The 27,814-nt window shown below is 58.0% G+C and overlaps 1 protein-coding gene across 1 annotated transcript in view; it reads left to right on the forward strand.

The window, feature by feature from the left end:
- The window catches only part of LOC134342238 (prohibitin-2-like), a 50,420-nt gene extending 27,411 nt beyond the window's left edge, over nucleotides 1–23,009 (forward strand). Inside the window, exons 3-9 of the mRNA XM_063040196.1 lie at nucleotides 10,311–10,395; nucleotides 11,310–11,389; nucleotides 12,499–12,683; nucleotides 15,385–15,514; nucleotides 19,636–19,739; nucleotides 22,632–22,709; nucleotides 22,901–23,009. Coding sequence (XP_062896266.1) covers nucleotides 10,311–10,395; nucleotides 11,310–11,389; nucleotides 12,499–12,683; nucleotides 15,385–15,514; nucleotides 19,636–19,739; nucleotides 22,632–22,709; nucleotides 22,901–22,981 — 743 coding nt within the window. The 3' untranslated portion in view covers nucleotides 22,982–23,009. The remainder of the gene's footprint in view (nucleotides 1–10,310; nucleotides 10,396–11,309; nucleotides 11,390–12,498; nucleotides 12,684–15,384; nucleotides 15,515–19,635; nucleotides 19,740–22,631; nucleotides 22,710–22,900) is intronic.
- The last annotated feature ends 4,805 nt before the right edge of the window (nucleotides 23,010–27,814 follow it).

A 27,814-nucleotide genomic window follows, 5' to 3' on the forward strand; every position in this document is an offset into this window, starting at 1 on the left:
GATGTTAAAGGACCTCAGTCTCCTCAGGAAATAGAGACGGCTCTGACCCTTCTTGTAGACAGCCTCAGTGTTCTTTGACCAGTCCAGTTTATTGTCAATTCGTATCCCCAGGTATTTGTAATCCTCCACCATGTCCACACGATATGAAATTTCTCATTTATATAATGATTAATTAGTGCAAAACGACGCCAACAAATGCTTCCCTGTCCTGTCCGGTCTCTCGTTTTAACTCAATCCCTCCGGTCCTGAGCCTTCTCCCGGAGGGAAGAGGGACGGAAAGTGTGTTGGCTGGGGGGGTCGTGTCCTTGATTATCCTGGCAGCACTGCTCCGACAGCGTGCGGTGTAAAGTGAGTCCACGGACGGAAGGTTGGTTTGTGTGATGTGCTGGGCCGTGTTCACGATCTTCTGCAGCTTCTTCCGGTCTTGGACAGGACAACTTCCATACCAGGTTGTGATGCACCCTAGAAAAATGCTTTCTACAGTACATCTGTAAACATTAGTGAGGGTTTTAGGGGACAGGCCAAATTTCTTTAGCTTTCTCAGGAAGTAAAGGCGCTGCTGGGCCTTCTTAAGCTGGTGGGGTTAAGAGCCCTATCCATCTCTTTCTTGAAAGCATCCCGAGAATTGGCCTCCACTGTCTTCTGGGGCAGAGCATTCCACATATCCACCACTCTCTGGGTGAAAAAGTTTTTCCTCAACTCCATTCTAAATGGCCTACCCCTTATGTTCAAACTGTGGCCTCTGGTTCTGGACTCCCCCGACATCGGGAACATGTTTCCTGCCTCCAGCATGTCCAATCCCTTAATAATCTTATATGTTTCAATCAGATCCCCTCTCATCCTTCTAAATTCCAGTGTATACAAGCCAAGTCGCTCCAATCTTTCAACATATGACAGTCCCGCCATCCCGGGAATTAACCTCGTGAACCTACGCTGCCCTCCCTCAATAGCAAGAATTTCCTTCCTCAAATTTGGAGACCAAAACTGCACACAGTACTCCAGGTGTGGTCTCACCAGGGCCCTGTACAACTGCAGAAGGACCTCTTTGCTCCTGTACTCAACTCCCCTTAGACGTAGGAGCAGAATTCGGCCGTCTGGCCCATCGAGTCTGCCCCGCCGTTCAATCACGTCTGATCCTTTTCCCCCCTATCTCCGCCTCAGCCCCAGTTCCCGGCCTTCTCCCCGTAACCTTTGATGCCACGTCCAGTTAAGAACTAATCAATCTCTGCCTCAAATACACCCAACGACCCGGCCTCCACACGCGGCAAGAAATCCCACAAATTCGCCACCCCTTGGCTGGAGAAATTTCTCCGCACCTCTGGTTTGAAAGGGAGGAATTCTCCAACTTCCGGTAATTCCCTCCCCCTCCCTTCCCCTATCCCTATGTCACTCTGCCCCCTCCCCCAGCTGCCTATCACCTCCCTCACGGTTCCACCTCCTTCTACTACCCATTGTGCTTTCCCCTATTCCTTCTTCACCTTTCCTGCCTGTCCCCTCCCTGCTTCCTCTCCCCCACCCCTTTATCTTTCCCCTGACTGGTTTTTCACCTGGAACCGACCAGCCTTCTCCTTCCCACCCTCCCCCCGCCTTCTTTATAGGGCCTCTGCCCCCTTCCCTCTTCAGTCCTGATGAAACGTTGACTGTTCGTTTCCACGGAGGCTGCCCGACCTGCTGAGTTCCTCCAGCGTGTTGTGCGTGTTGCTTTGTTTTGAAAGGGCGCCCCTCTATCCCGAAGCTGTGCCCTCGTGTCCTAGACTCCCCCACCACGGGAAACGTCCTTTCCACATCCACTCTGTCTGGGCCTTTCGACATTGGAAAGGTTCCAATGAGATCGCCCGCCCCATCCTTCTGAATTCCAGCGAGTACAGACCCAGAGCCATCAAACATTCCTCGTACGATAGCCCTTTTCATTCCTGGAATCATCCTTGTGAACCTCCTCTGGACCCTCTCCAACGCCAGCACATCTTTCCTAAGGCGAGGGGCCCCAATCTGTTCACAATACTCAAGGTGAGGCCTCACCAGTGCCTTATAAACCCTCAGCATCACACACCCCTGCTCTTGTAGTCTCGACCTCTTGAAATGAATGTGAACATGGAATTAACATTTTTGTAGAACAGAGGGATCTAGGAATAATGGTGCATAGTTCCCTGAAGGTGGAATCTCATGTGGATAGGGTGGTGAAGAAAGCTTTTGGTATGCTGGCCTTTATAAATCAGAACATTGAGTATAGGAGTTGGGATGTAATGTTGAAATTGTACAAGGCATTGGTACAGCCAAATTTGGAGTATCGTGTACAGTTCTGGTCACTGAATTATAGGAAAGATGTCAACAAAATTGAGAGAGTACAGAGAAGATTTACTAGAATGTTACCTGGGTTTCATCTCCTAAGTTACAGAGAAAGGTTGAACAAGTTGGGTCTTTATTCTTTGGAGCGTAGAAGGTTGAGGGGGGACATGATAGAGGTGTTTAAAATTATGAGGGGGATAGATAGAGTTGACGTGGATAGGCTTTTTCCATTGAGAGTGGGGGAGATTCAAACACGAGTTGAGATTTAAAGGGCAAAAGTTTAGGGGTAACACGAGGGGGAACTTCTTTACTCAGAGAGTGGTAGCTGTGTGGAACGAGAAGTGGTCGAGGCAGGTTCGATGTTGTCGTTTGAAGTTAAATTGGACAGATATATGGACAGGAAAGGAATGGAGGGTTACGGGCTGAGTGCAGGTCGGTGGGACTAGGTGAGAGTAAGAGTCCGACACGGACTAGAAGGGCCGAGATGGCCTGTTTCCGTGCTGGAATTGTTATATGGCTGTATATAGGATCTCTCCCCTTGTTGTCGTTTGAAGTTAAATTGGACAGATATATGGACGGGAAAGGAATGGTGGGTTACGGGCTGAGTGCAGGTCGGTGGGACTAGGTGAGAGTAAGAGTTCGGCACGGACTAGAAGGGCCGAGATGGCCCGTTTCTGTCCTGTAATTGTTGTATGGCATTCGCCTTCCTCGACCCTGCAGGCTAACCTTCAGGGTGTCCTGCACGAGGGCTCCCAAGCCCCTCTGCGTCTCAACGTTCCCGGATTTCCTCCCCGTTCAGAAGACGGTCCACACGTCTATCTGCACTGCCAAAAACGCACCACCGTGCCTTTCCAGGCATTGTGTAGGAACTCTGCGCATTATTCCCAGCGCGGCAGCGGTGGGACGTCCCGACTGCCGTGAGAACCCCCGGGTCTCTCTGTTCTATAACACTCCCCTGCCACACACTGCTCGCTTCATTAATGGGGAAAAAAAACTTCCCTCGCACATCTCCTTTCAACCTCCCCCCACCACCCCTCTCAACTTAAACTGTTACTGGACAGTTCGTCCCCGGTGGGAGGGGGGGGGGAGCTGTCTGCTGGATCTGTGCCTCTGATAAACATCTGTCAGGTTCTTCCCCCTCCCCCTTGGCCTCCGGTGCTCCAGAAAAAAACACAGAAGAGTTTTGGAAAGCTGTAAGCTGACTCTTCCCCCACACCCCACACCCCCGACTCTTGTCGACCAGCTGCACCTTTCCCCATTCCCTGTCACGCCCACTGTTGAACTTGGACAGAGGGTTGGCTCTTATGTGGCTTATGAGTATAACCATATAACAATTACAGCACGGAAACAGGCCATCTCGACCCTTCTAGTCCGTGTCGGACTCTTACTCTCACCTAGTCCCACCGACCTGCACTCAGCCCATAACCCTCCATTCCTCTCCTGTCCGTATATCTGTCCAATTTAACTTCAAATGACAACAAGGGGAGAGATCCTATATATAACCACATCACAATTACAGCACGGAAACAGGCCATCTCGGCCCTTCTAGTCCGTGTCGGACTCTTACTCTCACCTAGTCCCACCGACCCGCACTCAGCCCGTAACCCTCCATTCCTTTCCTGTCCATATTTCTGTCCAATTTAACTTTAAACGACAACATCGAACCTGCCTCAGCCACTTCTCGTTCCACACAGCCACCACTCTCTGAGTAAAGAAGTTCCCCCTCATGTTACCCCTAAACTTTTGCCCTTTAAATCTCAACTCATGTCCTCTTGTTTGAATCTCCCCCATTCGAGATGTTCCTCTGAGACAGAGTGGACGTGGCAAAGGTGTTTCCCATGATGGGGAAGTCTAGTACGAGAGGGCATGACTTAAGGATTGAAGGGCGCCCTTTCAGAACAGAAAAGCAAAGAAATTTTTTTTAGTCAGAGGGTGGTGAATCTATGGAATTTGTTGCCACGGGTGGCAGTGGAGGCCAAGTCATTGGGCGTATTTAAGGCAGAGATTGATAGGTATCTGAGTAGCCAGGGCATCAAAGGTTATGGTGAGAAGGCGGGGGAGTGGGACTAAATGGGAGAATGGATCAGCTCATGACAAAATGGCGGACTTCTGCTCTTTTGTCTTATGGAGATCCCCTCTCATTCTTCTATACTCTTAACGAATACAGTCCAAGAGCCGACAAACACGCTCCTCATATGTCAGCCCCTGCACTCCGGGAATCATCCTCGTAAATCTTCTCCGAACTCTCTCCAACATCAGAACATCAATAAAATTGAGACAGTACAGAAGAGGTTTACTGAAATGTTGCCTGGGTTTCATCTCCTAAGTTACAGAGAAAGGTTGAACAAGTTGGGTCTTTATTCCCTGGAGCGTAGAAGGTTGAGGGGGGACTTGATAGAGGTGTTTAAAATTATGAGGGGGATAGATAGAGTTGACGTGGATAGGCTTTTTCCATTGAGAGTGGGGGAGATTCAAACAAGAGGGCATGGGTTGAGAGTTAAAGGGCAAAAGTTTAGGGGTAACATGAGGGGGAATTTCTTTACTCAGAGAGTGGTGTCTCCCCAGTGCCCCACGGAGCCTCATCAACACCTCCTCACTCTTCATGTTTGACTCTCAGCAAGTCAAATACGGGGCAGGGCACGTGCTGAGAGAATGGCTGGGCGGGGGGCGGGGGAGGCGGTATTGTCGAACACAGAGAGAGAGACCCAGGGCTACAGGTTCACGGCTCCCCGAGAGACAGGGGGGTGGACCTCATTTGGAGTACTGCGTGCAGTTTTGGGCCCCCTGTCTTGGAAGGGATGTTATATAACTATACAACAATTACAGCACGGAAACAGGCCATCTCGGCCCTTCTAGTCCGTGTCGGACTCTTACTCTCACCTAGTCCCACCGACCTGCACTCAGCCCGTAACCCTCCATTCCTTTCCTGTCCATATATCTGTCCAATTTAACTTTAAACGACAACATCGAACCTGCCTCAACCACTTCTCGTTCCACACAGCCACCACTCTCTGAGTAAAGAAGTTCCCCCTCATGTTACCCCTAAACTTTTGCCCCTTAACTCTCAACTCATGTATATGGGAAAAATTTTTTGAGCATTCCCAGACCCAAAAAATAACTCCCAAATCGTACCAAATAACACATAAAACCTAAAGTAGCACTAACGTGTAGTAAAAGCAGGAACGATATGATAAATACACAGCCTATATAAAGTGGAAATAATGTATGTACGGTGTAGTCGGGAAGATTAAGCCAAAACCGATTTGTGGGGGGGGAAAGAAAATCGGCACGTACGTGCACGCTCGTCACAGGTGCCCGCGCAAGGCTTCGTGGTCGCGGTAGTCTTTCTCGGGGTAAACACAAGTGTCCCGGGATTTGACTGCTACTTTTGTCTCTTATTTGGGAGTGAGGAAGTTGGCAACCCTAACTGCAGAAGACATGTTGAGGTGAGTTTAACCCGATTTGAACAACCTCCCCGACCCCGGTCGGCCGGCCCGCAAGAACATTGTCGATATTAAACCGGTCCGCGGTGCGAGAAAAGGGTTGGGGGCCCCTGGCGTAGACGGTGCTTTGGTAAGAACCCTGGGCAGCTGCATCACGGCCCGGTTCGGGAATTGCACCGTCTCGGATCGCGAGGCCCTGCCGCGGATAGTGAGGTCAGCTGAGGAGATCATCGGGGAGATCATCAACTAAGTCCTGAAACTTAGGGTCAATATCACAAGTGACCTGACTTGGTCCAACCAAGCAGAGTTCACCGCCAAGAAGGCCCACCAGCGCCTTTACTTCCTGAGAAAGCTAAAGAAATTTGGCCTGTCCCCTAAAACCCTCACTGATTTTTATAGCTGCACCGTAGAAAGCATTCTTCTAGGGTGCATCACAACCTGGTATGGAAGTTGTCCCGTCCAAGGCCGGAGGAAGCTGCAGAAGATCGTGAACACAGCCCAGCACATCACACAAACTAATCTTCCGTCCGTGGACTCACTTTACACCGCACGCTGTCGGAGCAGTGCTGCCAGGATAATCAAGGACACGACCCACCCAGTCAACAAACATTTCGTCCCTCTTCCCTCCGGGAGAAGGCTCAGGAGCTTGAAGACTCGCACGGGCAGATTTGGGAAAAACAGGAATTCTGCAGATGCTGGAAATTCAAGCAACACACATCAAAGTTGCTGGTGAACGCAGCAGGCCAGGCAGCATCTCTAGGAAGAGGTGCAGTCGACGTTTCAGGCCGAGACCCTTCGTCAGGACGAACTAAAGGATGAGCTAGCTTAGAGATTTGAAAGTGGGACAGGGAGGGGGAGATCCGAAATGATAGGAGAAGACAGGAGGGGGAGGGATGGAGCCAAGAGCTGGACAGTTGATTAGCAAAAGGGAGAAGGTTCAGGAGCTTGAAGACTCGTACGGCCAGATTTGGGAACAGCTTCTTTCCAACTGTGATAAGACTGCTGAACGGATCCTGACCCGGATCTGGGCCGTACCCTCCAAATATCCGGACCTGCCTCTCGGTTTTTTTGCACTACCTTACTTCCCATTTTCTATTTTCTATTTATGATTTATAATTTAGATTTTTAATATCTACTATCGATTTGTACTCCAGGGAGCGGGAAGCGCAGAATCAAATATCGCTGTGATGATTGTACGCTCTAGTATGAATTGTTTGGCGACAATGAAGTAATTGCCATGCATTCTAGCTCCTCTTTCCTAATCACACGTCCAATGAAGTCACGTTGCCTTTTCACGATCTCGTACATTATTTCTCTTCCTGTGTTTGCTCTGTTCATGACATCCTCGTTAGATCTTCGATTTGTCCATGATATTCTTTGCATCCTCCTCAAAAACCACGTCTCTGATGCTTCAATTCGTTCCCTCATATTACTGGATATTGTCCAACGTTCTGAGCCGTGAAACATAACTGGATAAACGTAACATTTCAGTGCTCTGAGGCTGGTTGTCATGCCTAGTTTAGTATTGGTCAGTATACTCTTCATTCTCATAAAGATGTCTTTAGCTATCCCTATTCTTCTTTTTTTGTAATTCATATAACCATATAACAATTACAGCACGGAAACAGGCCATCTCGGCCCTTCTAGTCCGTGTCGAACTCTTACTCTCACCTAGTCCCACCGACCTACACTCAGCCCGTAACCCTCCATTCCTTTCCTGTCCATATATCTGTCCAATTTAACTTCAAACGACAACAAGGGGAGAGATCCTATATATAACCATATAACAATTACAGCACGGAAACAGGCCATCTCGGCCCTTCTAGTCCGTGTCGGACTCTTACTCTCACCTAGTCCCACCGACCTGCACTCAGCCCATAACCCTCCATTCCTTTCCTGTCCATATATCTATCCAATTTAACTTTAAACGACAACATCGAACCTGCCTCGACCACTTCTCGTTCCACACAGCCTCCACTCTCAGAGTAAAGAAGTTCCCTCAACGGGACCTTTTCAGAATGGCAGGCGGTGACTAGTGGGGTACCGCAAGGCTCAGTGCTGGGACCCCAGTTGTTTACAATATATATTATTAACTCAGACGAGGGAATTAAATGCAGCATCTCCAAGTTTGCGGATGACACGAAGCTGGGCGGCAGTGTTAGCTGTGAGGAGGATGCTAAGAGGATGCAGGGTGACTTGGATAGGTTAGGTGAGTGGGCAAACTCATGGCAGATGCAATTTAATGTGGATAAATGTGAAGTTCGTTTGCTCATGTTACTAGATATTGTCCAACGTTCTGAGCCGTAAAACATAACTGGATAAACATAACATTTCGGTAGTCTGAGGCTGGTTGTCGTGCCTAGTTTAATATTGGTCAGACTGACATCTACATCATTTGTTATTATGTTGTAATTTGTCTATTGTCTTGTTCATTATTTGTTGTACTGCCCTGCACTGTTTGTGCACTTTACGTAGTCCTGTGTAGGTCTGAAACATAGAAAATAGGTGCAGGAGTAGGCCATTCGGCCCTTCGAGCCTGCACCGTCATTTATTATGATCATGGCTGATCATCCAACTCAGAACCCCGCCCCAGCCTTCCCTGCATACCCCCTGAACCCCGTAGCCACAAGGGCCATATCTAACTCCCTCTTAAATACAGCCAATGAACTGGCCTCAACTGTTTCCTGTGGCAGAGAATTCCACAGATTCACCACTCTCTGTGTGAAGAAGTTTTTCCTCATCTCGGTCCTAAAAGGCTTCCCCTTTATCCTCAAACTGTGACCCCTCGTTCTGGACTTCCCCAACATCGGGAACAATCTTCCTGCATCTAGCCTGTCCAATCCCTTTAGGATTTTATACGTTTCAATCAGATCCCCCCTCAATCTTCTAAATTCCAACGAGTACAAGCCCAGTTCATCCAGTCTTTCTTCATATGAAAGACCTGCCATCCCAGGAATCAATCTGGTGAACCTTCTTTGTACTCCCTCTATGGCAAAGATGTCTTTCCTCAGATTAGGGGACCAAAACTGCACACAATACTCCAGGTGTGGTCTCACCAAGGCCTTGTACAACTGCAGTAGTACCTCCCTGCTCCTGTACTCGAATCCTCTCGCTATAAATGCCAGCATACCATTCGCCTTTTTCACCGCCTGCTGTACCTGCAAGCCCACTTTCAATGACTGGTGTATAATGACACCCAGGTCTCGTTGCACCTCCCCTTTTCCTTACGTAGTCTGGCGTAGCCTTAGTGTTGTCTCGCTAACTCTTCTCCAGCCTCGTATTCCTTTTGCCAATCAACTTTCCAGCTCTTAGCTCCATCCGTTCCCCCTCCTGTCTTCTCCTATCATTTCGGATCTCCCCCCCTCCCCCTCCCACTTTCAAATCTCTTACTAACGGAGGGGAGGAGAAGATGACAACGCGACACACGCTCCGAAATGATATCGTATTTGTAAGTAGGGTGCCGTGCACAACAACAGGAATTCTGCAGATGCTGGAGTTTCAAGCAACACACATCAAAGTTGCTGGTGAACGCAGCAGGCCAGGCAGCATCTCTAGGAAGAGGTGCAGTCGACGTTTCAGGCCGAGACTTTGATGTGTGTTGCCGTGCACAATCCTGATTTGATGGAGACGGACGTGAGAAGCATGGAGGAACACCTGGAGAAACTTCTGAAATGCCCGCTTCGTTGCCGCTGCTACCGTGCGATCCAGAATCTCCGGAGGGGAAGGCCCCAGATACTCGGCTTTGCCTGTTGCCTGTAGCCGGGGCCGGGGTCGAAGCGCTCAGCAGAGATGGTGCTCGGTGTCTCGAAGTTTTCCGACGGACTCGAGAGTCGGACTGTGGTCAGGTGCTTCCAGGGTGCTGCATCGGCAAGTTTGAAGCTCATGGCAAGGAGAGTTTCTCCCTTCAACCGTCTGCGTGAGATGATGGGACTTTCGAGAGGCTTTGGGACTTTTTTTTTTACCGTGCCCATGGGCTGCTCTTCATCAAATTACGGTATTGCTTTGCACTGTTGTAACTATATGTGATGATTATGTGGTTTTCGTCAGTTTTTTTAGTCTTGGTCTGTCTTGTGTTTCTGTGATATCACACCGGAGGAACATTGCATCATTTCTAAATGCCTGCATTACTAAATGACGATAAAAGAGGACTGCGTGTCCTCATAATCTAATCTAATCTCTTCTTTCTGTTAGTCCTGACGAAGGGTCTCGGCCCGAAACGTCGACTGCACCTCTTCCGAGAGATGCTGCCTGGCCTGCTGCGTTCACCAGCAACTTTGATGTGCGTTGCTAGTGTAGTTTTGCATTGTTTCATGTAGCACCATGGGCCTGGAGGAACGTTGCTTCGTTCTTACTGTGCACTGCACCAGCAGTTTACGGTCGAAATGACAATCAAAAGCCACTCGACTTGACTTGGACGGGGAACGTGCCTCAAATTGAAAGGGTGTCTTGCGCGATTGAGGTGGGAGGGTCCTTCGTTAAAGGTTCTGATACTGACCGCTGCCCCCTCTTTTCGTTCCTGACCCCCCCTCCCTCGCCCCGACCCCCCTCCTCCCCTTCCCGCACGCCCCCCCCCCCCGGCAGTGGACGGCGGCCAGCGGGCAATCATCTTCAGCCGGCTTGGAGGAATCCAGCCCAACACCATCCTTTCAGAGGGCATCCACCTCAGGTACGTGGTGTGGGGTGGGGTGAGTTGGGGGAAGGAGGGTTTACTTTGAGGGACCCCCCCCCCCGGTAAAGGGGTTCATCTGACAGATCTAGCCAGAGGCCTTGCGATGTTTCTGGGATTAAGTTGAAGGGTTCTTCCTTGTTGAATCTGTTTTTTTGTTAAATTTCAGGTTAATATACATAACTATACTCACGATACAAAGAGATGGGTGTAACATTGATAATGCTTAACATATACAAACGTACTTCCAGTGAAATATATAATTCAAGCCTAATAATCTCTGAGTAATTGAACATGAAGAAGAGTTTTATAAAGAACCCCCTAAACTAAACAAAAAACAAAGACCAGGATGTCCTATTCCCTCGGATAAGAACGTAATTTGTCATTAATTCCGCTCCTCCATAGCTAAAAAATGGGTTCTGAAAGGGACAGCTAACATGATGTGAAAATGTTTAATGAATGGTTTCCAGGTTTCTTCAAAGTTGAAGGTTTCTGGAGAGTGAGGGGTCGCTTTGGGGGTCCCCGGGGAGCGAGGGGTCAATTTAGGGGTTCTCGAGCAGCGAGGGGTCATTTTGGGGGTCCTGGGGGAGCAAGGGGTCGCTTTGGGGGTCCCCGGGGAGCGAGGGGTTGCTTTGGGGGTACTCCAGGGAGTGAGGGGTCGATTTGGAGGTTTCCGGACAGCAAGTGGTCGATTTGTGGGTCCCTGGACAGCAAGGGGTTGCTTTGGAGGTTCCTGGGCAACGAGCGGTCGCTTTGGGGGTCCCCGGGCCGCACGGGGTTAAGTTGAAGGATTCTGGGAAGTGATGGGGCAAATTTTGTCGCACTGCTTGAAGGTTAAATATTTCACCCCCCCATCTCTCCTTCGCCCCTCCCCCCTCCACCCCCCGTCTCTCGTCCCCCCCCACCCCCGCTAGGATGCCGTGGTTTCAGTACCCGATCATCTACGACATCCGGGCCAAGCCCCGCAAGATCTCCTCGCTGACGGGGAGCAAAGGTAACGGGGCGGGGATTCGCGGGGCGGGAGGCAGGGGTGGAGGGAGCTCGCGCCGGGGTAGAGAGTTCGTTCGACCCGTTGCTAACTGGCCCGGTAAACGGCTTCTACCTCTCCCCCTCCCTCTCCCCTCTCTACCTCTCCTCTTTCTCTCTCTCTCTTTCTCTCCCTTCTCTCTCCTCCCTCTCTCTCTCTTTCCCCTCTCCCCCTACCCTCTTCCCCCTCCCCCCTCCATCCTCCACCCTCCCCACCCTCTCCCACACTCCCCCCTTCCCCGCTTCCCCCATCCCCACTTCCCCCCATCCCCACTTCCCCCCATCCCCACTTCCCCCCATCCCCACTTCCCCATCCCCACTTCCCCCATCCCCACTTCCCCCATCCCCATTTCCCCATCCCCATTTCCCCCTTCCCCACTTCCCCCCTTCCCCACTTCCCCCCTTCCCCACTTCCCCCCTTCCCCCTACCCTCTTCCCCCTACCCTCTTCCCCCTACCCTCTTCCCCCTACCCTCTTCCCCTACCCTCTTCCCCCCACCCTCTTCCCCCCACCCTCTTCCCCCCACCCTCTTCCTCCACCCTCCCACTCTTCCCCTCCCCTCTACCCCATTCCCCCCTCACCCCTCACCCCTCTCCCCCTCCCCCTCCCCCTCCCTCTCCCCCTCCCCTACCTCTCTCCCCTCCCCCTCCCTCTCCCCCTCCCCCTCCCTCTCTCCCCTCCCCCTCCCCTCTCCCCTCTCCCCTCTCCCCTCTCCCCTCTCTCCCTCCCCTCTCCCCTCTCCCCTCTCCCTCTCCCCCTCCCCCTCCCCCTCCCTCTCCCCCTCCCCCTCCCTCTCCCCTCTCTCCCTCCCCTCCCCCTCCCCCTCCCTCTCCCCCTCCCCCTACCTCTCTCCCCTCCCCCTCCCTCTCCCCCTCCCCCTCCCTCTCTCCCCTCCCCCCTCCCCCTCCCCTCTCCCCTCTCTCCCTCCCCTCTCCCCTCTCCCTCTCCCTGTCCCTCTCCCTCTCCCCCTCCCCCTCCCCCTCCCTCTCCCCCTCCCCCTCCCCTCTCCCCTCTCTCCCTCCCCTCTCCCCCTCCCCTTCCCCTCCCCTCTCTCCTTCCCCCCCTCCCCTCTCCCAGACCTGCAGATGGTGAACATCGCCCTGCGCGTCCTCTCGCGCCCCAACATCCAGACCCTGCCCGCCATGTACCAGCAGCTGGGCCTGGACTACGACGAGCGCGTCCTCCCCTCCATCGTCAACGAGGTGCTGAAGAGTGTGGTGGCCAAGTTCAACGCGTCGCAGCTGATCATCCAGCGGGCCCAGGTACGCGGACGGGGGCTCTCCCACCCCCCACGGATGGTCCGGAGGCCAGAGTGACCTACGACGGCGGCCCGCGTGCGGAGGGAGGGGGGGAATCCGGCCGCTCAGCTCGCTCCGACACTCCCCTCGCGGCCGCTCCTGGACCCCCCCCGCTCGGCCACGTGCAGCCCGTCGTCTCGCCGCGTCACCCCCCCCCCACGCCCCCGGCCGATCGGGGGAAACGACCGACGCCCCGCCTGGAACGCACCCGCGGAGCTCTCCCCCGATTCTCCGCTCGCTGGCTGGGAAGGAAGCTCCGTTCGAGAAGGATTTGAGGCCGTGCTCTCGGGTTTTAGACCCCCCGCCCTGTCATGTCGGTGTCCCCACCGGGAGGGAGAGGCAGGGAGACGATTGACAGAGAGCGGGTGGGGATAGAGAGAGATGGAGGGAGGGGATTGAGAGAGAGGGGGAGTGGATGGAGAGGGAGAGGATTGAGAAAGACAAGGAGAGCAGAGAGGGGACTGAGAGAGGGAGGGAGGGGATGGAGAGATGGGGAGGGAGAGCATGGAGGGAAGGGGAGGGAGAGGATGGAGGGAAGGGGAGGGAGAGGATGGAGGGAAGGGGAGGGAGAGATTAACAGAGGGGGGAGAGGGAATTGAGAGTGAGGGAGGGAGAGGAGGGAGGGATTAGAGAGAGGGAGGGGATGGAGAGGGGAGGGAGGGAATTGAAAGACGGGGAGTGAGGCAATTGAGAGAAGGGGAGGGAGGGAGAGGATGGAGGGAAGGGGAGGGAGGGATTCAGAGAGGGGGGAGAGGGAATTGAGAGAGAGAAGGAGGGAGAGGATGGAGGGAAGGGAAGGGGGAAGGATTCAGGGAGGGGGGAAGGGGGAGGGATTCAGGGAGAGGGGGAAGAGGGAATTGAGAGTGAGGGAGGGAGAGGATGGAGAGGGGGAATGGAGGGAGAGGGGATTGAGAGAGGGCGAGGGCATTCAGAGGGAGGGAGGGAATTGAGAGAGGGGGAGAGGATGGAGAGGGAGAGGATTGAGAAAGACAAAGCAGGGAGGGGATTCAGAGAGAGCGGAGAGGGGACAGGGAGGGAGGGGATGGAGAGATGGGGAGGGAGAGGATAGAGAGATGGGGAGGGAGAGGATGGAGGGAAGGGGAGGGAGAGGATGGAGGGAAGAGGAGGGAGAGATTAAAAGAGAGGGAGGGGATGGGGAGGGAGGGAATTGAAAGACTGGGAGTGAGGCAATTGAGAGACGGGGAGGGAGGGAGAGGATGAAGGGAAGGGGAGGGAGGGATTCAGAGAGAGGGGGAGAGGGAATAGAGAGAGAGGGAGAGGATGGAGGGAAGGGAAGGGGGGATTCAGAGAGGGGGAAGAGGGAATTGTGAGTGAGGGAGGGAGAGGATGGAGAGGGGGGAGTGGATGGAGAGGGAGAGGGGATTGAGAGAGGGCGAGGGCATTCAGAGGGAGGGAGGGAGGGAATTGAGAGAGGGGGAGAGGATGGAGAGGGAGAGGATTGAGAAAGACAAAGCAGGGAGGGGATTCAGAGAGAGCGGAGAGGGGACAGAGAGGGAGGGAGGGGATGGAGAGATGGGGAGGGAGAGGATAGAGAGATGGGGAGGGAGAGGATGGAGGGGAGGGGAGGGAGAGGATGGAGGGAAGAGGAGGGAGAGATTAAGAGAGAGGGAGGGGATGGGGAGGGAGGGAATTGAAAGACGGGGAGTGAGGCAATTGAGAGACGGGGAGGGAGGAAGAGGATGGAGGGAAGGGAAGGGGAGGGAGGGATTCAGAGAGAGGGGGAGAGGGAATAGAGAGAGAGGGAGGGAGAGGATGGAGGGAAGGGAAGGGGGGGATTCAGACGGGGAGAGGGAATTGAGAGTGAGGGTGGGAGAGGATGAAGGGGAGGGAGGGAATTGAGAGTGAGGGAGGGAGAGGATGGAGGGAAGGGGAGGAAGGGGTTGCGAGAGATGGGGGAGAGGGAACTGGGAGTGAGGGAGGGAGGGGAGGGAGGGATTCAGAGAGAGGGGGAGAGGGAGGGAGAGGATGGAGGGAAGGGGAGGGAGTGATTCAGACAGAGGGGGAGAGGGAATTGAGAGAGGGAGGGAGAGGATGGAGGGAAGGGGAGGGAGGGATTCAGACAGGGGGAGAGGGAATCGAGAGGGAGGGAGATGATGAAGAGGAGGGAGGGAATTGAGAGAGGGAGGGAGAGGATGGAGGGAAGGGAAGGGGAGGGAGGGATTCAGAGAGAGGGGGAGAGGGAATTGAGAGAGGGAGGGAGAGGATGGAGGGAAGGGAAGGGGAGGGAGGGATTCAGACAGAGGGGGAGAGGGAATTGAGAGTGAGGGAGGGAGGGGATTGTAAGGCAGAGAGACGGAGTGAGAGTTTGACGGGGAGAGTGAAGGAGGGAAGGAGACGAGGCAGAGGGAGGGGGTTGAGAGAGGGTTGAGCAGGAGATGGGGTGTGGGGGAGAAGGACGGGGACCGATAGAGAGACCGAGCGAATGGAGGGCGGGGAGGCCCACGCTGGCACGTCCGGACTGAGCCGCAGGTGGGGGTCGGGAAGGGAAGGTGACAGGGGGGGGGGAGAGGATCTTCTGCCAAACCATTGCCCCGTGCTCCTCTGGACAGGAGAGGCTGCCGAGGCAAAGGGCGGGTCGAAACGGAGGGGGCTCAGAGGGGGAGCGGTGAGCCTGCACGTGACCGTCTCCCCTCCCCGCCCGCAGGTCTCCCTCCTGATCCGCCGGGACCTGATGGAGAGGGCCAACGACTTCAACATAATCCTCGACGACGTGGCCATCACCGAGCTCAGCTTCAGCAAGGAGTACACGGCCGCCGTGGAGGCCAAGCAAGTCGGTGAGTGTCCCCCCCTCGCCGTCCCTACAGTATCTCCCCCGCTCCGGGTCAGGGTTTTCCCCCCCACTCCCCCCTCCCCCCTCCAACCCTCCCCCTCTCTCCCCCTCCCCTTTCCCCCTCCCCTTCTCTCCCCCTCCCCCTTTCCTCCTCCCCCTTTCCCCCCTCCCCTTTCTCCCTCCCCCTTTCTCCCTCCCCCTTTCCCCCTCCCCCTTTCCCCCCTCCCCCTTTCCCCCTCCCCCTTTCCCCCTCCCCCTTTCCCCCTCCCCCTTTCCCCCTCCCCCTTTCCCCCTCCCCCTTTCCCCCTCCCCCTTTCCCCCTCCCCCTTTCCCCTACCCCTTTCCCCCCCCCCCCCCCTTCCCCCCTCCCCTCCCCCTCCCCCTTCCCCCCTCCCCTTTCCCCCTCCCCCTTTCCCCCTCCCCCTTTCCCCCCCTTTCCCCCTCCCCCTTTCCCCCTCCCCCTTCCCCCCTCCCCTTCCCCCCTCCCCCTTCCCCCCTCCCCTTCCCCCCTCCCCTTCCCCTCCCCCTTCCCCCCTCCCCTTCCCCCCTCCCCCTTCCCCCCTCCCCTTCCCCCCTCCCCTTCCCCCTCCCCCTTCCCCCCTCCCCTTCCCCCTCCCCCTTCCCCACTCCCCTTCCCCACTCCCCTTCCCCCTTCCCCCCTCCCCTTCCCCCCTCCCCTTTCCCCCTCCCCCTTTCCCCCTCCCCTTTCCCCCTCCCCTTTCCCCCTCCCCTTTCCCCTTCCCCTTTCCCCCTCCCCTTTCCCTCTCCCCCTTTCCCCCCTCCCCCTCCACCCCTCCCCCTTTCCCCTCTCCACCCCCTTTCTCCTCTCCACCCCCCTTTCTCCCCTCCACCCCCCTTTCTCCCTTCCTCCATTTCTCCCCTCCCCTTTCCCCCCTGCACCCCTCCCCCCTTTCTCCCCTCCCCCTTTCCCCCCACTCCCCCCTTCCCCCCTCCCCCTTTCTCCCCTTCCCCCTCCCACTTCTCCCATCCCCCCTTTCCCCCTCCCCCTTCTCCTCTCCCCTCCCCCCTTTCCCCCCTTCCACCCCTCCCACTCTCCCCCTCCCCCTTTCCCTTCTCCCCTCTCCCCCCTCCCCCGATCAGGGGGTCCTCTCTCCCCCCCTCCCCCCTCTCTGGGTCAGGGTGTCTCCCTCTCACCCCCCCCCGTCTCCCCTCTCCAGGTCAGGGTGTCCCCTCCCCCTCCCCCCCTCCACCCTTCCCCCCCTCTCCACCCTTCCCCCCCTCTCCACCCTTCCCCCCCTCTCCACCCTTCCCCCTCTCTCCACCCTTCCCCCCTCCGCCCTCTCCACCCCTCCCCTTTCCCCCTTCCCCCCTGCACCCCTCCCCCCTTTCTCCCCTCCCCTTTCCCCCTCTCCCCTTTCCCCCTCTCCCCTTTCCCCCCTTTCTCCTTTCCCCTCCCCCTTTCCCCTTCTCCCCTCCCCCTTCCCCCCTCCATCCCTCCCACTCTCCCCCTCTCCCCCTCTCCTGGTCAGCGTGTACTCTCTCCCCCCTCTCCGGGTCAGAGTGTCTCCCTCTCTCCCCCCTTCCCCCCCCCGTCTCCCCTCTCCGGGTCAGGGTGTCCCCTCCCCCTCCCCCCTCCAACCTTCCCCCCTCTGCCGTCTCCACCCCTCCCCCTCCCCCTTTCCCACCCCTCCCCCCTTTCTCCCCTCCCCCATTCTCCCCTCCCCCTTTCCCCCCTCCTCCTTTCCCCCTCCACCCTCTCCCCCCTCCCCCTTTCCCCTTCTCCCCTCCCCCCTTTCACCCCCTCCACCCCTCCCACTCTCCCCCCTTTCAGCCCCTCCACCCCTCCCACTCTCCCCCCACCCCTCTCCCCCCTCTCCCGGTCAGGGTGTCCTCTCTCCCCCCCTCCCCACTCTCTCCCCTTCCCCCCTCTCCGGGTCAGGGTGTCTCCCTCTCTCCCCCCTCTCCCCCCCCCGTCTCCCCTCTCCGGGTCAGGGTGTCCCCTCCCCCTCCCCCCCTCTCCACCCTTGCCCCTCTTCCCGCTCCGCCCTCTCCCCCTCCCTCTTCTCCCTCACTTGCCCCCTCTTCCCCCCCTTTTTCCACCCTCTTCCACCCCCTCTCCCCCTCCCTCCTTCCCCTCTCTCCATGCCCTCCCCCTCCCTCCTTCCCCCTTCCCCCCTCCCCCTTTCTCCCTTCCCCCTCCCCCTTCTCCCATCCCCCCTTTCCCCTCCCCCTTCTCCTCTCCCCTCCCCCCTTTCCCCCCTTCCACCCCTCCCACTCTCCCCCTCCCCCTTTCCCTCCTCCCCTCTCCCCCCTCCCCCGATCAGGGGGTCCTCTCTCCCCCCCCCTCTCTGGGTCAGGGTGTCTCCCTCTCCCCCCCCCCCCCGTCTCCCCTCTCCAGGTCAGGGTGTCCCCTCCCCCTCCCCCCCTCTCCACCCTTCCCCCTCTCTCCACCCTTCCCCCCTCTACCCCTCCGCCCTCTCCACCCCTCCCCTTTCCCCCTTCCCCCCTGCACCCCTCCCCCCTTTCTCCCCTCCCCCTTTCCCCCTCTCCCCTTTCCCCTCCCCCTTTCCCCTTCTCCCCTCCCCCTTTCCCCCCTCCATCCCTCCCACTCTCCCCCTCTCCCCCTCTCCTGGTCAGCGTGTCCTCTCTCCCCCCTCTCCGGGTCAGAGTGTCTCCCTCTCTCCCCCCTTCCCCCCCCGTCTCCCCTCTCCGGGTCAGGGTGTCCCCTCCCCCTCCTACTCCAACCTTCCCCCCTCTGCCGTCTCCACCCCTCCCCCTCCCCCTTTCCCACCCCTCCCCCCTTTCTCCCCTCCCCCTTTCCCCCCTCCTCCTTTCCCCCTCCACCCTCTCTCCCCCCTCCCCCTTTCCCCTTCTCCCCTCCCCCCTTTCACCCCCTCCACCCCTCCCACTCACCCCCTTTCACCCCCTCCACCCCTCCCACTCTCCCCCCACCCCTCTCCCCCCTCTCCCGGTCAGGGTGTCCTCTCTCCCCCTCTCTCCCCCCCTCCCCACTCTCTCCCCTTCCCCCCTCTCCCCCCCTCTCCGGGTCAGGGTGTCTCCCTCTCTCCCCCTCTCCCCCCCCGTCTCCCCTCTCCGGGTCAGGGTGTCCCCTCCCCCTCCCCCCTCTCCACCCTTGCCCCTCTTCCCCCTCCGCCCTCTCCCCCTCCCTCTTCTCCCTCACTTGCCCCCTCTTCCCCCCTTTTTCCACCCTCTTCCACCCCCTCTCCCCCTCCCTCCTTCCCCTCTCTCCATGCCCTCCCCCTCCCTCCTTCCCCCCTCTCCCCCTCCCTCCCTCTCTCTCCCCTCCCAATCTTCCCCTCTCTTCCCCCCTCTCTTCCCCCCTCTCTTCCCCCCTCTCTTCCCCCCTCTCTTCCCCCCTCTCTTCCCCCCTCTCTTCCCCCCTCTCTTCCCCCCTCTCTCCCCCACTCTCTCATGCACAGTGTTAGATTATGAAGACACGCAGTCCTCTTATTGTCATTTAGTAATGCATGCATTAAGAAATGATACATTATTTCCTCCGGTGTGATATCACAAAACACAGGACAGACCAAGACTGAAGAAACTAATAAAACCACATCATTATAACATATAGTTACAACAGTGCAACAATACCATAACTAGATGATGAAGTCCGTGAGCACAGTAAAATGTTCAAAGTCTCTCGAGTGTCCCACATCTCACGCAGACGGGAGAAGGAAGAAAAACTCCCCCTGCCAGGCCCGACCACGGTCCGACTCTGAGTCGTCCGAAAACTTCGAGCCTCCGATCAGCCCTCCGACACCGAGCACCGAGCGCCATCTCTGTCCGAACGATTCGACCTCCATCTCGGCCGCCAGCAGCAGGCAAAGCCGGGGATTTTGAGGTCTTCCCTCCGGAAGATTCCCGACCGCGCACAGCAACGACAGCAGCGAACGGGCGTTTCAGAAATTTCTCCAGATGTCCCTCTGTGCTTTCACGTCCGTCTCCATCAAATCAGAATTGTCCACGGCCCCTATTTAACGGATACGATATCATTTTCACCGGAGGGCTGCGCACGCGCGGGTCTCCGGCTCGGGGTGACTCCCTCCCTCTCTCTCTCTCTCTCCGTCCCTGCAGTATCACACCCTCTCCGGGTCGGAAATCTCACCCTCTCCCCTCTCTCTCTCTCTCTCTCTCCCGTCCCAGCCCAGCAGGAGGCGCAGAGGGCCCAGTTCCTGGTCGAGAAGGCAAAGCAGGAGCAGAGGCAGAAGATCGTTCAGGCCGAGGGCGAGGCGGCCGCTGCCTCGATGATATCCTTCTCCAGAGGGAGCGAGGGAGGGGCTCGGGGTAGAGGAGGGGTGAGTGGAGGGAGCAAGGGAGGGGCGGGGTAGAGGAGGGGGGTGAGGGAGTGAGGGAGGGGCTCGGGGTAGAGAGGGGGTGAGTGGAGGGAGCGAGGGAGGGGCTAGGGGTAGTGGGGGGTGAGTGGAGGGACCGAGGGAGGGGCTTGGGGTAGAGGGGAGGTGAATGCAGGGAGCAAGGGAGGGGCTCGGGGTAGTGGGGGGGTGAGTGGAGGGACCGAGGGAGGGGCTCAGGGTAGAGGAGGGGTGAGTGGAGGGAGCGAGGGAGGGGCTTGGGGTAGAGGAGGGTGAGTGAGCAAGGGAGGGGCTCGGGGTAGAGGGGGGTGAGTGAGCGAGGGAGGGGCTCGGGGTAGAGGGGGGTGAGTGGAGGGACCGAGGGAGGGGCTTGGGGTAGAGGGGGGTGAGTGGAGGGAGTGAGGGAGGGGCTCGGGGTAGTGGGGGGTGAGTGGAGGGAGCGAGGGAGGGGCTCGGGGCAGAGGAGGAAGGGGGGAGTGCAGAGAGACCGGGTGGGGTGGGAGAGGGACGAGGGCTGGAGGGAGAGAGTTGGGGGCGGAGGGGGATGATGGAGAGGTCGTGTGATACCCTGGACTGGGGTAAGGTGGCGGAGGAAAGGAGAGGGGGGGGTGGGGATACAGGAGGACAGGGGGTCTAGAAAGTCTGTGGGGGGGTGGGGAAGAGAGACTCCGGAACGGGGGCTCACGAGAGGTCAGAGGGACGACAGCGGGGAGGGAGGGTAGGGGCTTGAAAGACCGGGGGTGGGGGGTGTTGGTAGATGAAGGGGTGACTGAGAAGGGAGACCGGCTCAGAGCCTGGGGTAATTATTACGGGACCGAGTGGAGACGGATTCCACTCCCACCGTCCCCTAGGCTGGCCGGGACGATGATGTGACCGCGAGCGTGGCTGGGCTTGGTTCGGTTGGGGGGTCAGTTTCTCCTGGCGGGGCTCCCTCTACACCACCACCGGTTCCCCTCTCCCTCATCTTCTCTGTGTCTGCCTGTTTGTCTCTCTCCCTCTCTCCCTCTCTCCCTCTCCCTCTCTCGCTCTCTCCCTCTCCCTCTCTCTCCCTCTCTCCCTCCCCTCCCCCCTCTCCCCCTCCCCTCCCCCCACTCCCCTCCCCCACTCCCCTCCCCACTCTCCACTCTCCCCCTCCCCCCTCTCCCCTCTCCCTCCCCCCCTCTCCCCTCTCCCTCCCCCCCTCTCCCCTCTCCCTTCTCCCTCCCCCCCTATCCCCTCTCCCTCCCTCCCTCTCTCCCTCTCTCCCCACTCTCCCTCTCTCCTTCCCTCCTCACTCTCCCTCCCTCCCTCCCCACTCTCCCTCCCTCCCTCCCTCCCTCCCTCCCCACTCTCCCTCCCTCCCTCATCTCCTGTCCCCCTCCCTCCCTCATCTCCTGTCCCCCTCCCTCCCTCATCTCCTGTCCCCCTCTCTCCCTCATCCCCTCTCTCCCCCTCCCTCATCCCCTCTCTCCCCCTTCATCCCCTCTCTCCCCCTTCATCCCCTCTCTCCCCCTTCATCCCCTCTCTCCCTCCCTCATCCCCTCTCTCCCCCTTCATCCCCTCTCTCCCCCTTCATCCCCTCTCTCCCCCTTCATCCCCTCTCCCCCTCCCTCATCCCCTCTCCCCTTCCTCCCCCCTTTCCCTTCTCCCCCCTACCCCCTTTCCCTTCCCCCTCTCTCCCTCTCTCCCTCTCCCCCTACCCCTTCCCCTCCCCCCACTCTCCCTCCCTCCTTCTCTCCATTTCTCCCTTTCTCCCTCTCCCCCTCTCCCTCCCTCCCTCTCTCCCCACTCTCCCTCTCTCCTTCCCTCCCCACTCTCCCTCCCTCCCTCATCTCCTGTCCCCCTCCTTCATCTCCTGTCCCCCTCCTTCATCTCCTGTCCCCCTCCCTCATCTCCTGTCCCCCTCCCTCATCTCCTGTCCCCCTCCCTCCCTCATCTCCTGTCCCCCTCCTTCATCTCCTGTCCCCCTCCTTCATCTCCTGTCCCCCTCCTTCATCTCCTGTCCCCCTCCTTCATCTCCTGTCCCCCTCCTTCATCTCCTGTCCCCCTCCTTCATCTCCTGTCCCCCTCCCTCATCTCCTGTCCCCCTCCCTCATCTCCTGTCCCCCTCCCTCCCTCATCTCCTGTCCCCCTCCCTCCCTCATCTCCGGTCCCCCTCCCTCCCTCATCTCCTGTCCCCCTCCTTCATCTCCTGTCCCCCTCCTTCATCTCCTGTCCCCCTCCTTCATCTCCTGTCCCCCTCCTTCATCTCCTGTCCCCCTCCCTCATCTCCTGTCCCCCTCCCTCATCTCCTGTCCCCCTCCCTCCCTCATCTCCTGTCCCCCTCCCTCCCTCATCCCCTCTCTCCCCCTTCATCCCCTCTCTCCCCCTTCATCCCCTCTCTCCCCCTTCATCCCCTCTCTCCCCCTTCATCCCTTCTCTCCCTCCCTCATCCCCTCTCTCCCTCCCTCATCCCCTCTCTCCCTCCCTCATCCCCTCTCTCCCTCCCTCATCCCCTCTCTCCCCCTTCATCCCCTCTCTCCCCTTCATCCCCTCTCTCCCTCCCTCATCCCCTCTCCCTCCCTCATCCCCTCTCCCCCCCTCATCCCCTCTCCCCCTCCCTCATCCCCTCTCCCCCTTCCTCCCCCCCTTTCCCTTCCCCCTCTCTCCCTCTCCCCCTACCCCCTTTCCCTTCCCCCTACCCCCTTTCCCTTCCCCCTCTCTCCCTCTCCCCCCTACCCCTTCCCCTCCCCCCACTCTCCCTCCCTCCCTCTCTCCATTTCTCCCTCTCTCCCTCTCCCCCTCTCCCTCCCTCTCCCCTCGCCGCTGCCCTCCGGCACCTCCCGTGTTTTCCCTGACTCCGGCCCCCACCTCGGTGAGGCTCTGTCCAAGAACCCGGGATACCTCAAGCTGCGAAAGATCCGCGCGGCGCAGAGCATCGCGAAGACGGTGAGTTGCCGGGCTGGCTGGCGCGCGGAGACGGTAACCGCAGGCGCGCTCGGGGGTGGGGCGGAGGGCCTGCGCACGCTGACGGGGACCGGCTCAATGGCTGAGACCCTCGCGCGCGCGCACGCTGACGGGCTCACCCACAGTCTCATCCCTCCGCCTCATTCTCGACTCTCTTCCCCACCAATGCCCAGATCTCCATGTCTCAGAATCGCGTCTACTTGAACTCAGAAAGCCTGGTACTCAACCTACAGGACGAAGGATTCACAAAGTAAGCCAGTTTTCTTTCATGCCCAGGACTTCCGGTATGCTTTCTCACTCTGCAGAAGTGTGTCAGACCCCGGGAGTGTGTGATGGGACGGTGTGGAGGGAGATTCACTCTGTGTGTCTGACCCCGGGAGTGTGTGATGGGACGGTGTGGAGGGAGATTCACTCTGTGTGTCTGACCCCGGGAGTGTGTGATGGGACGGTGTGGAGGGAGATTCACTCTGTGTGTCTGACCCCGGGAGTGTGTGATGGGACGGTGTGGAGGGAGATTCACTCTGTGTCTGACCCCGGGAGTGTGCGATGGGACGGTGTGGAGGGAGATTCACTCTGTGTCTGACCCCGGGAGTGTGTGATGGGACGGTGTGGAGGGAGATTCACTCTGTGTCTGACCCCGGGAGTGTGTGATGGGACGGTGTGGAGGGAGATTCACTCTGGGTCTGACCCCGGGAGTGTGTGATGGGACGGTGTGGAGGGAGATTCACTCTGTGTGTCTGACCCCGGGAGTGTGTGATGGGACAGTGTGGAGGGAGATTCACTCTGTGTCTGACCCCGGGAGTGTGTGATGGGACAGTGTGGAGGGAGATTCACTCTGTGTGTCTCACCCCGGGAGTGTGTGATGGGACGGTGTTGAGGGAGATTCACTCTGTGTGTCTGACCCCGGGAGTGTGTGATGGGACAGTGTGGAGGGAGATTCACTCTGTGTCTGACCCCGGGAGTGTGTGATGGGACGGTGTGGAGGGAGATTCACTCTGTGTCTGACCCCGGGAGTGTGTGATGGGATGGTGTGGAGGGAGATTCACTCTGTGTCTGACCCCGGGAGTGTGTGATGGGACGGTGTGGAGGGAGATTCACTCTCTGTGTCTGACCCCGGGAGTGTGTGATGGGACGGTGTGGAGGGAGATTCACTCTGTGTGATGGGACGGTGTGGAGGGAGATTCACTCTGTGTGTCTGACCCCGGGAGTGTGTGATGGGACGGTGTGGAGGGAGATTCACTCTCTGTGTCTGACCCCAGGAGTGTGTGATGGGACGGTGTGGAGGGAGATTCACTCTGTGTCTGACCCCGGGAGTGTGTGATGGGACGGTGCGGAGGGAGATTCACTCTGTGTCTGACCCCGGGAGTGTGTGATGGGATGGTGTGGAGGGAGATTCACTCTGTGTCTGACCCCGCGAGTGTGTGATGGGACAGTGTGGAGGGAGATTCACTCTGTGTGTCTGACCCCGGGAGTGTGTGATGCGACGGTGTTGAGGGAGATTCACTCTGTGCCTGACCCCGGGAGTGTGTGATGGGACGGTGTGGAGGGAGATTCACTCTGTGTGTCTGACCCCGGGAGTGTGTGATGGGACGGTGTGGAGGGAGATTCACTCTCTGTGTCTGACCCCAGGAGTGTGTGATGGGACGGTGTGGAGGGGGATTCACTCTGTGTCTGACCCCGGGAGTGTGTGATGGGACGGTGCGGAGGGAGATTCACTCTGTGTCTGACCCCGGGAGTGTGTGATGGGATGGTGTGGAGGGAGATTCACTCTGTGTCTGACCCCGCGAGTGTGTGATGGGACGGTGCGGAGGGAGATTCACTCTGTGTGTCTGACCCCGGGAGTGTGTGATGGGATGGTGTGGAGGGAGATTCACTCTGTGTCTGACCCCGGGAGTGTGTGATGGGACGGTGTGGAGGGAGATTCACTCTGTGTGTCTGACCCCGGGAGTGTGTGATGGGACGGCGTGGAGGGAGATTCACTCTGTGTGTCTGACCCCGGGAGTGTGTGATGGGACAGTGTGGAGGGAGATTCACTCTGTGTCTGACCCCGGGAGTGTGTGATGGGACAGTGTGGAGGGAGATTCACTCTGTGTGTCTGACCCCGGGAGTGTGTGATGGGACAGTGTGGAGGGAGATTCACTCTGTGTCTGACCCCGGGAGTGTGTGATGGGACGGTGTGGAGGGAGATTCACTCTGTGTCTGACCCCGGGAGTGTGTGATGGGACGGTGTGGAGGGAGATTCACTCTGTGTGTCTGACCCCGGGAGTGTGCGATGGGACGGTGCGGAGGGAGATTCACTCTGTGTCTGACCCCGCGAGTGTGTGATGGGACGGTGCGGAGGGAGATTCACTCTGTGTGTCTGACCCCGGGAGTGTGTGATGGGATGGTGTGGAGGGAGATTCACTCTGTGTCTGACCCCGGGAGTGTGTGATGGGACGGTGTGGAGGGAGATTCACTCTGTGTGTCTGACCCCGGGAGTGTGTGATGGGACGGCGTGGAGGGAGATTCACTCTGTGTGTCTGACCCCGGGAGTGTGTGATGGGACAGTGTGGAGGGAGATTCACTCTGTGTCTGACCCCGGGAGTGTGTGATGGGACAGTGTGGAGGGAGATTCACTCTGTGTGTCTGACCCCGGGAGTGTGTGATGGGACAGTGTGGAGGGAGATTCACTCTGTGTCTGACCCCAGGAGTGTGTGATGGGACGGTGCGGAGGGAGATTCACTCTGTGTGTCTGACCCCGGGAGTGTGTGATGGGTCGGTGTGGAGGGAGATTCACTCTGTGTGTCTGACCCCGGGAGTGTGTGAAGGGACGGTGTGGAGGGAGATTCACTCTGTGCCTGACCCCGGGAGTGTGTGATGGGACGGTGTGGAGGGAGATTCACTCTGTGTGTCTGACCCTGGGAGTGTGTGATGGGACAGTGTGGAGGGAGATTCACTCTGTGTCTGACCCCGGGAGTGTGTGATGGGACAGTGTGGAGGGAGATTCACTCTGTGTGTCTGACCCCGGGAGTGTGTGATGGGACGGTGTGGAGGGAGCCTCACTCTGTGTCTGTCTGACCCCGGGAGTGTGTGATGGGACGGTGTGGAGGGAGATTCACTCTGTGTGTCTGACCCCGGGAGTGTGTGATGGGACGGTGTGGAGGGAGATTCACTCTGTGTCTGACCCCGGGAGTGTGTGATGGGACGGTGTGGAGGGAGATTCACTCTGTGTGTCTGACCCCGGGAGTGTGTGATGGGACGGTGTGGAGGGAGATTCACTCTGTGTCTGACCCCGGGAGTGTGTGATGGGACGGGTGTGGAGGGAGATTCAGTGTGTGTGTCTGACCCCGGGAGTGTGTGATGGGACGGTGTGGAGGGAGATTCACTCTGTGTCTGACCCCGGGAGTGTGTGATGGGACGGTGTGGAGGGAGATTCACTCTGGGTCTGACCCCGGGAGTGTGTGATGGGACGGTGTGGAGGGAGATTCACTCTGTGCCTGACCCCGGGAGTGTGTGATGGGACGGTGTGGAGGGAGATTCACTCTGTGTGTCTGACCCCGGGAGTGTGTGATGGGACGGTGTGGAGGGAGATTCACTCTCTGTGTCTGACCCCAGGAGTGTGTGATGGGACGGTGCGGAGGGAGATTCACTCTGTGTGTCTGACCCCGGGAGTGTGTGATGGGACGGTGTGGAGGGAGATTCACTCTGTGTGTCTGACCCCGGGAGTGTGTGATGGGACGGTGTGGAGGGAGATTCACTCTGTGTGTCTGACCCCGGGAGTGTGTGATGGGACGGTGCGGAGGGAGATTCACTCTGTGTGTCTGACCCCGGGAGTGTGTGATGGGACGGTGTGGAGGGAGATTCACTCTGTGTGTCTGACCCCGGGAGTGTGTGATGAGACGGTGCGGAGGGAGATTCACTCTGTGTGTCTGACCCCGGGAGTGTGTGATGGGACGGTGTGGAGGGAGATTCACTCTGTGTGTCTGACCCCGGGAGTGTGTGATGGGACGGTGTGGAGGGAGATTCACTCTGTGTGTCTGACCCCGGGAGTGTGTGATGGGACGGTGTGGAGGGAGATTCACTCTGTGTGTCCGACCCCGGGAGTGTGTGATGGGACGGTGTGGAGGGAGATTCACTCAGTGTGTCTGACCCCGGGAGTGTGTGATGGGACGGGGCGGAGGGAGATTCCAGGGGAAACATCACTGATGTTCGTTTTGTTCTCTCTCTTTGCATGTTGCCGTGATTCTCCATTCTCCATGACAGGGGCAGGTGAGTCGTTTTCTCTGTCTATAAACCCCGATCTTTTGTTCACCTCCCACACCCGATGTCCATCTGATTTCAGTTAACTTTAAGCAGGTCTGTACTGGAAAATTAATCCTCTGTCTCCTCCCTCTATCACCCCCCTCTCTCTCTCCAAATCTCTCTCTCTCATTTTCCCTGCGTCCCCTCTCCCTCTTCGAATCTGTCCCTCCCCTCTCCTCCATCACCTTCTCCCTTTGCCCCACTCTCTCTCTCCTAAAACCCTTGCCCCAAAACTGACACTATCTCCGTCTCTCTCCCCCCACAGTGATGCTGTCTTACAGAGCCAGAAGAAGAAGTGATCTGTGAACGTCATGTCTCTTCCCCTCCCCTCCCCTGCCTCCACGCTGACCATCACCAGGAGTCACTGGGAGCCCCTTCCCTCATTCCCCTCCGTCTCTCCCTTCCCCTCCACCCATCCCTCTCTCCGTCTTGCCCTTCCCTGTCCACTGACGGGCAGGAGAGCCACTTGTCCACGTACCCCCTTGGTTTCGGCTGCCCCTCCCCTCGATCTGGGACTGTGTGATGGGACGGTGTGGAGGGAGATTCACTCTGTGTCTGACCCCGGGAGTGTGTGATGGGACGGTGTGGAGGGAGATTCACTCTGTGTCTGACCCCGGGAGTGTGTGATGGGACGGTGTGGAGGGAGATTCACTCTGTGTGTCTGACCCCGGGAGTGTGTGATGGGACGGTGTGGAGGGAGATTCACTCTGTGTCTGTCCCCGGGAGTGTGTGATGGGATGTTGTGGAGTGAGATTCACTCTGTGTCTGACCCTGGGACTGTGCGGAGGGAGATTCACTCTGTGTCT

This window comes from Mobula hypostoma, unplaced genomic scaffold (genome assembly GCF_963921235.1).
Source record: "Mobula hypostoma unplaced genomic scaffold, sMobHyp1.1 scaffold_161, whole genome shotgun sequence".
Lineage (NCBI taxonomy): Eukaryota > Metazoa > Chordata > Chondrichthyes > Myliobatiformes > Myliobatidae > Mobula > Mobula hypostoma.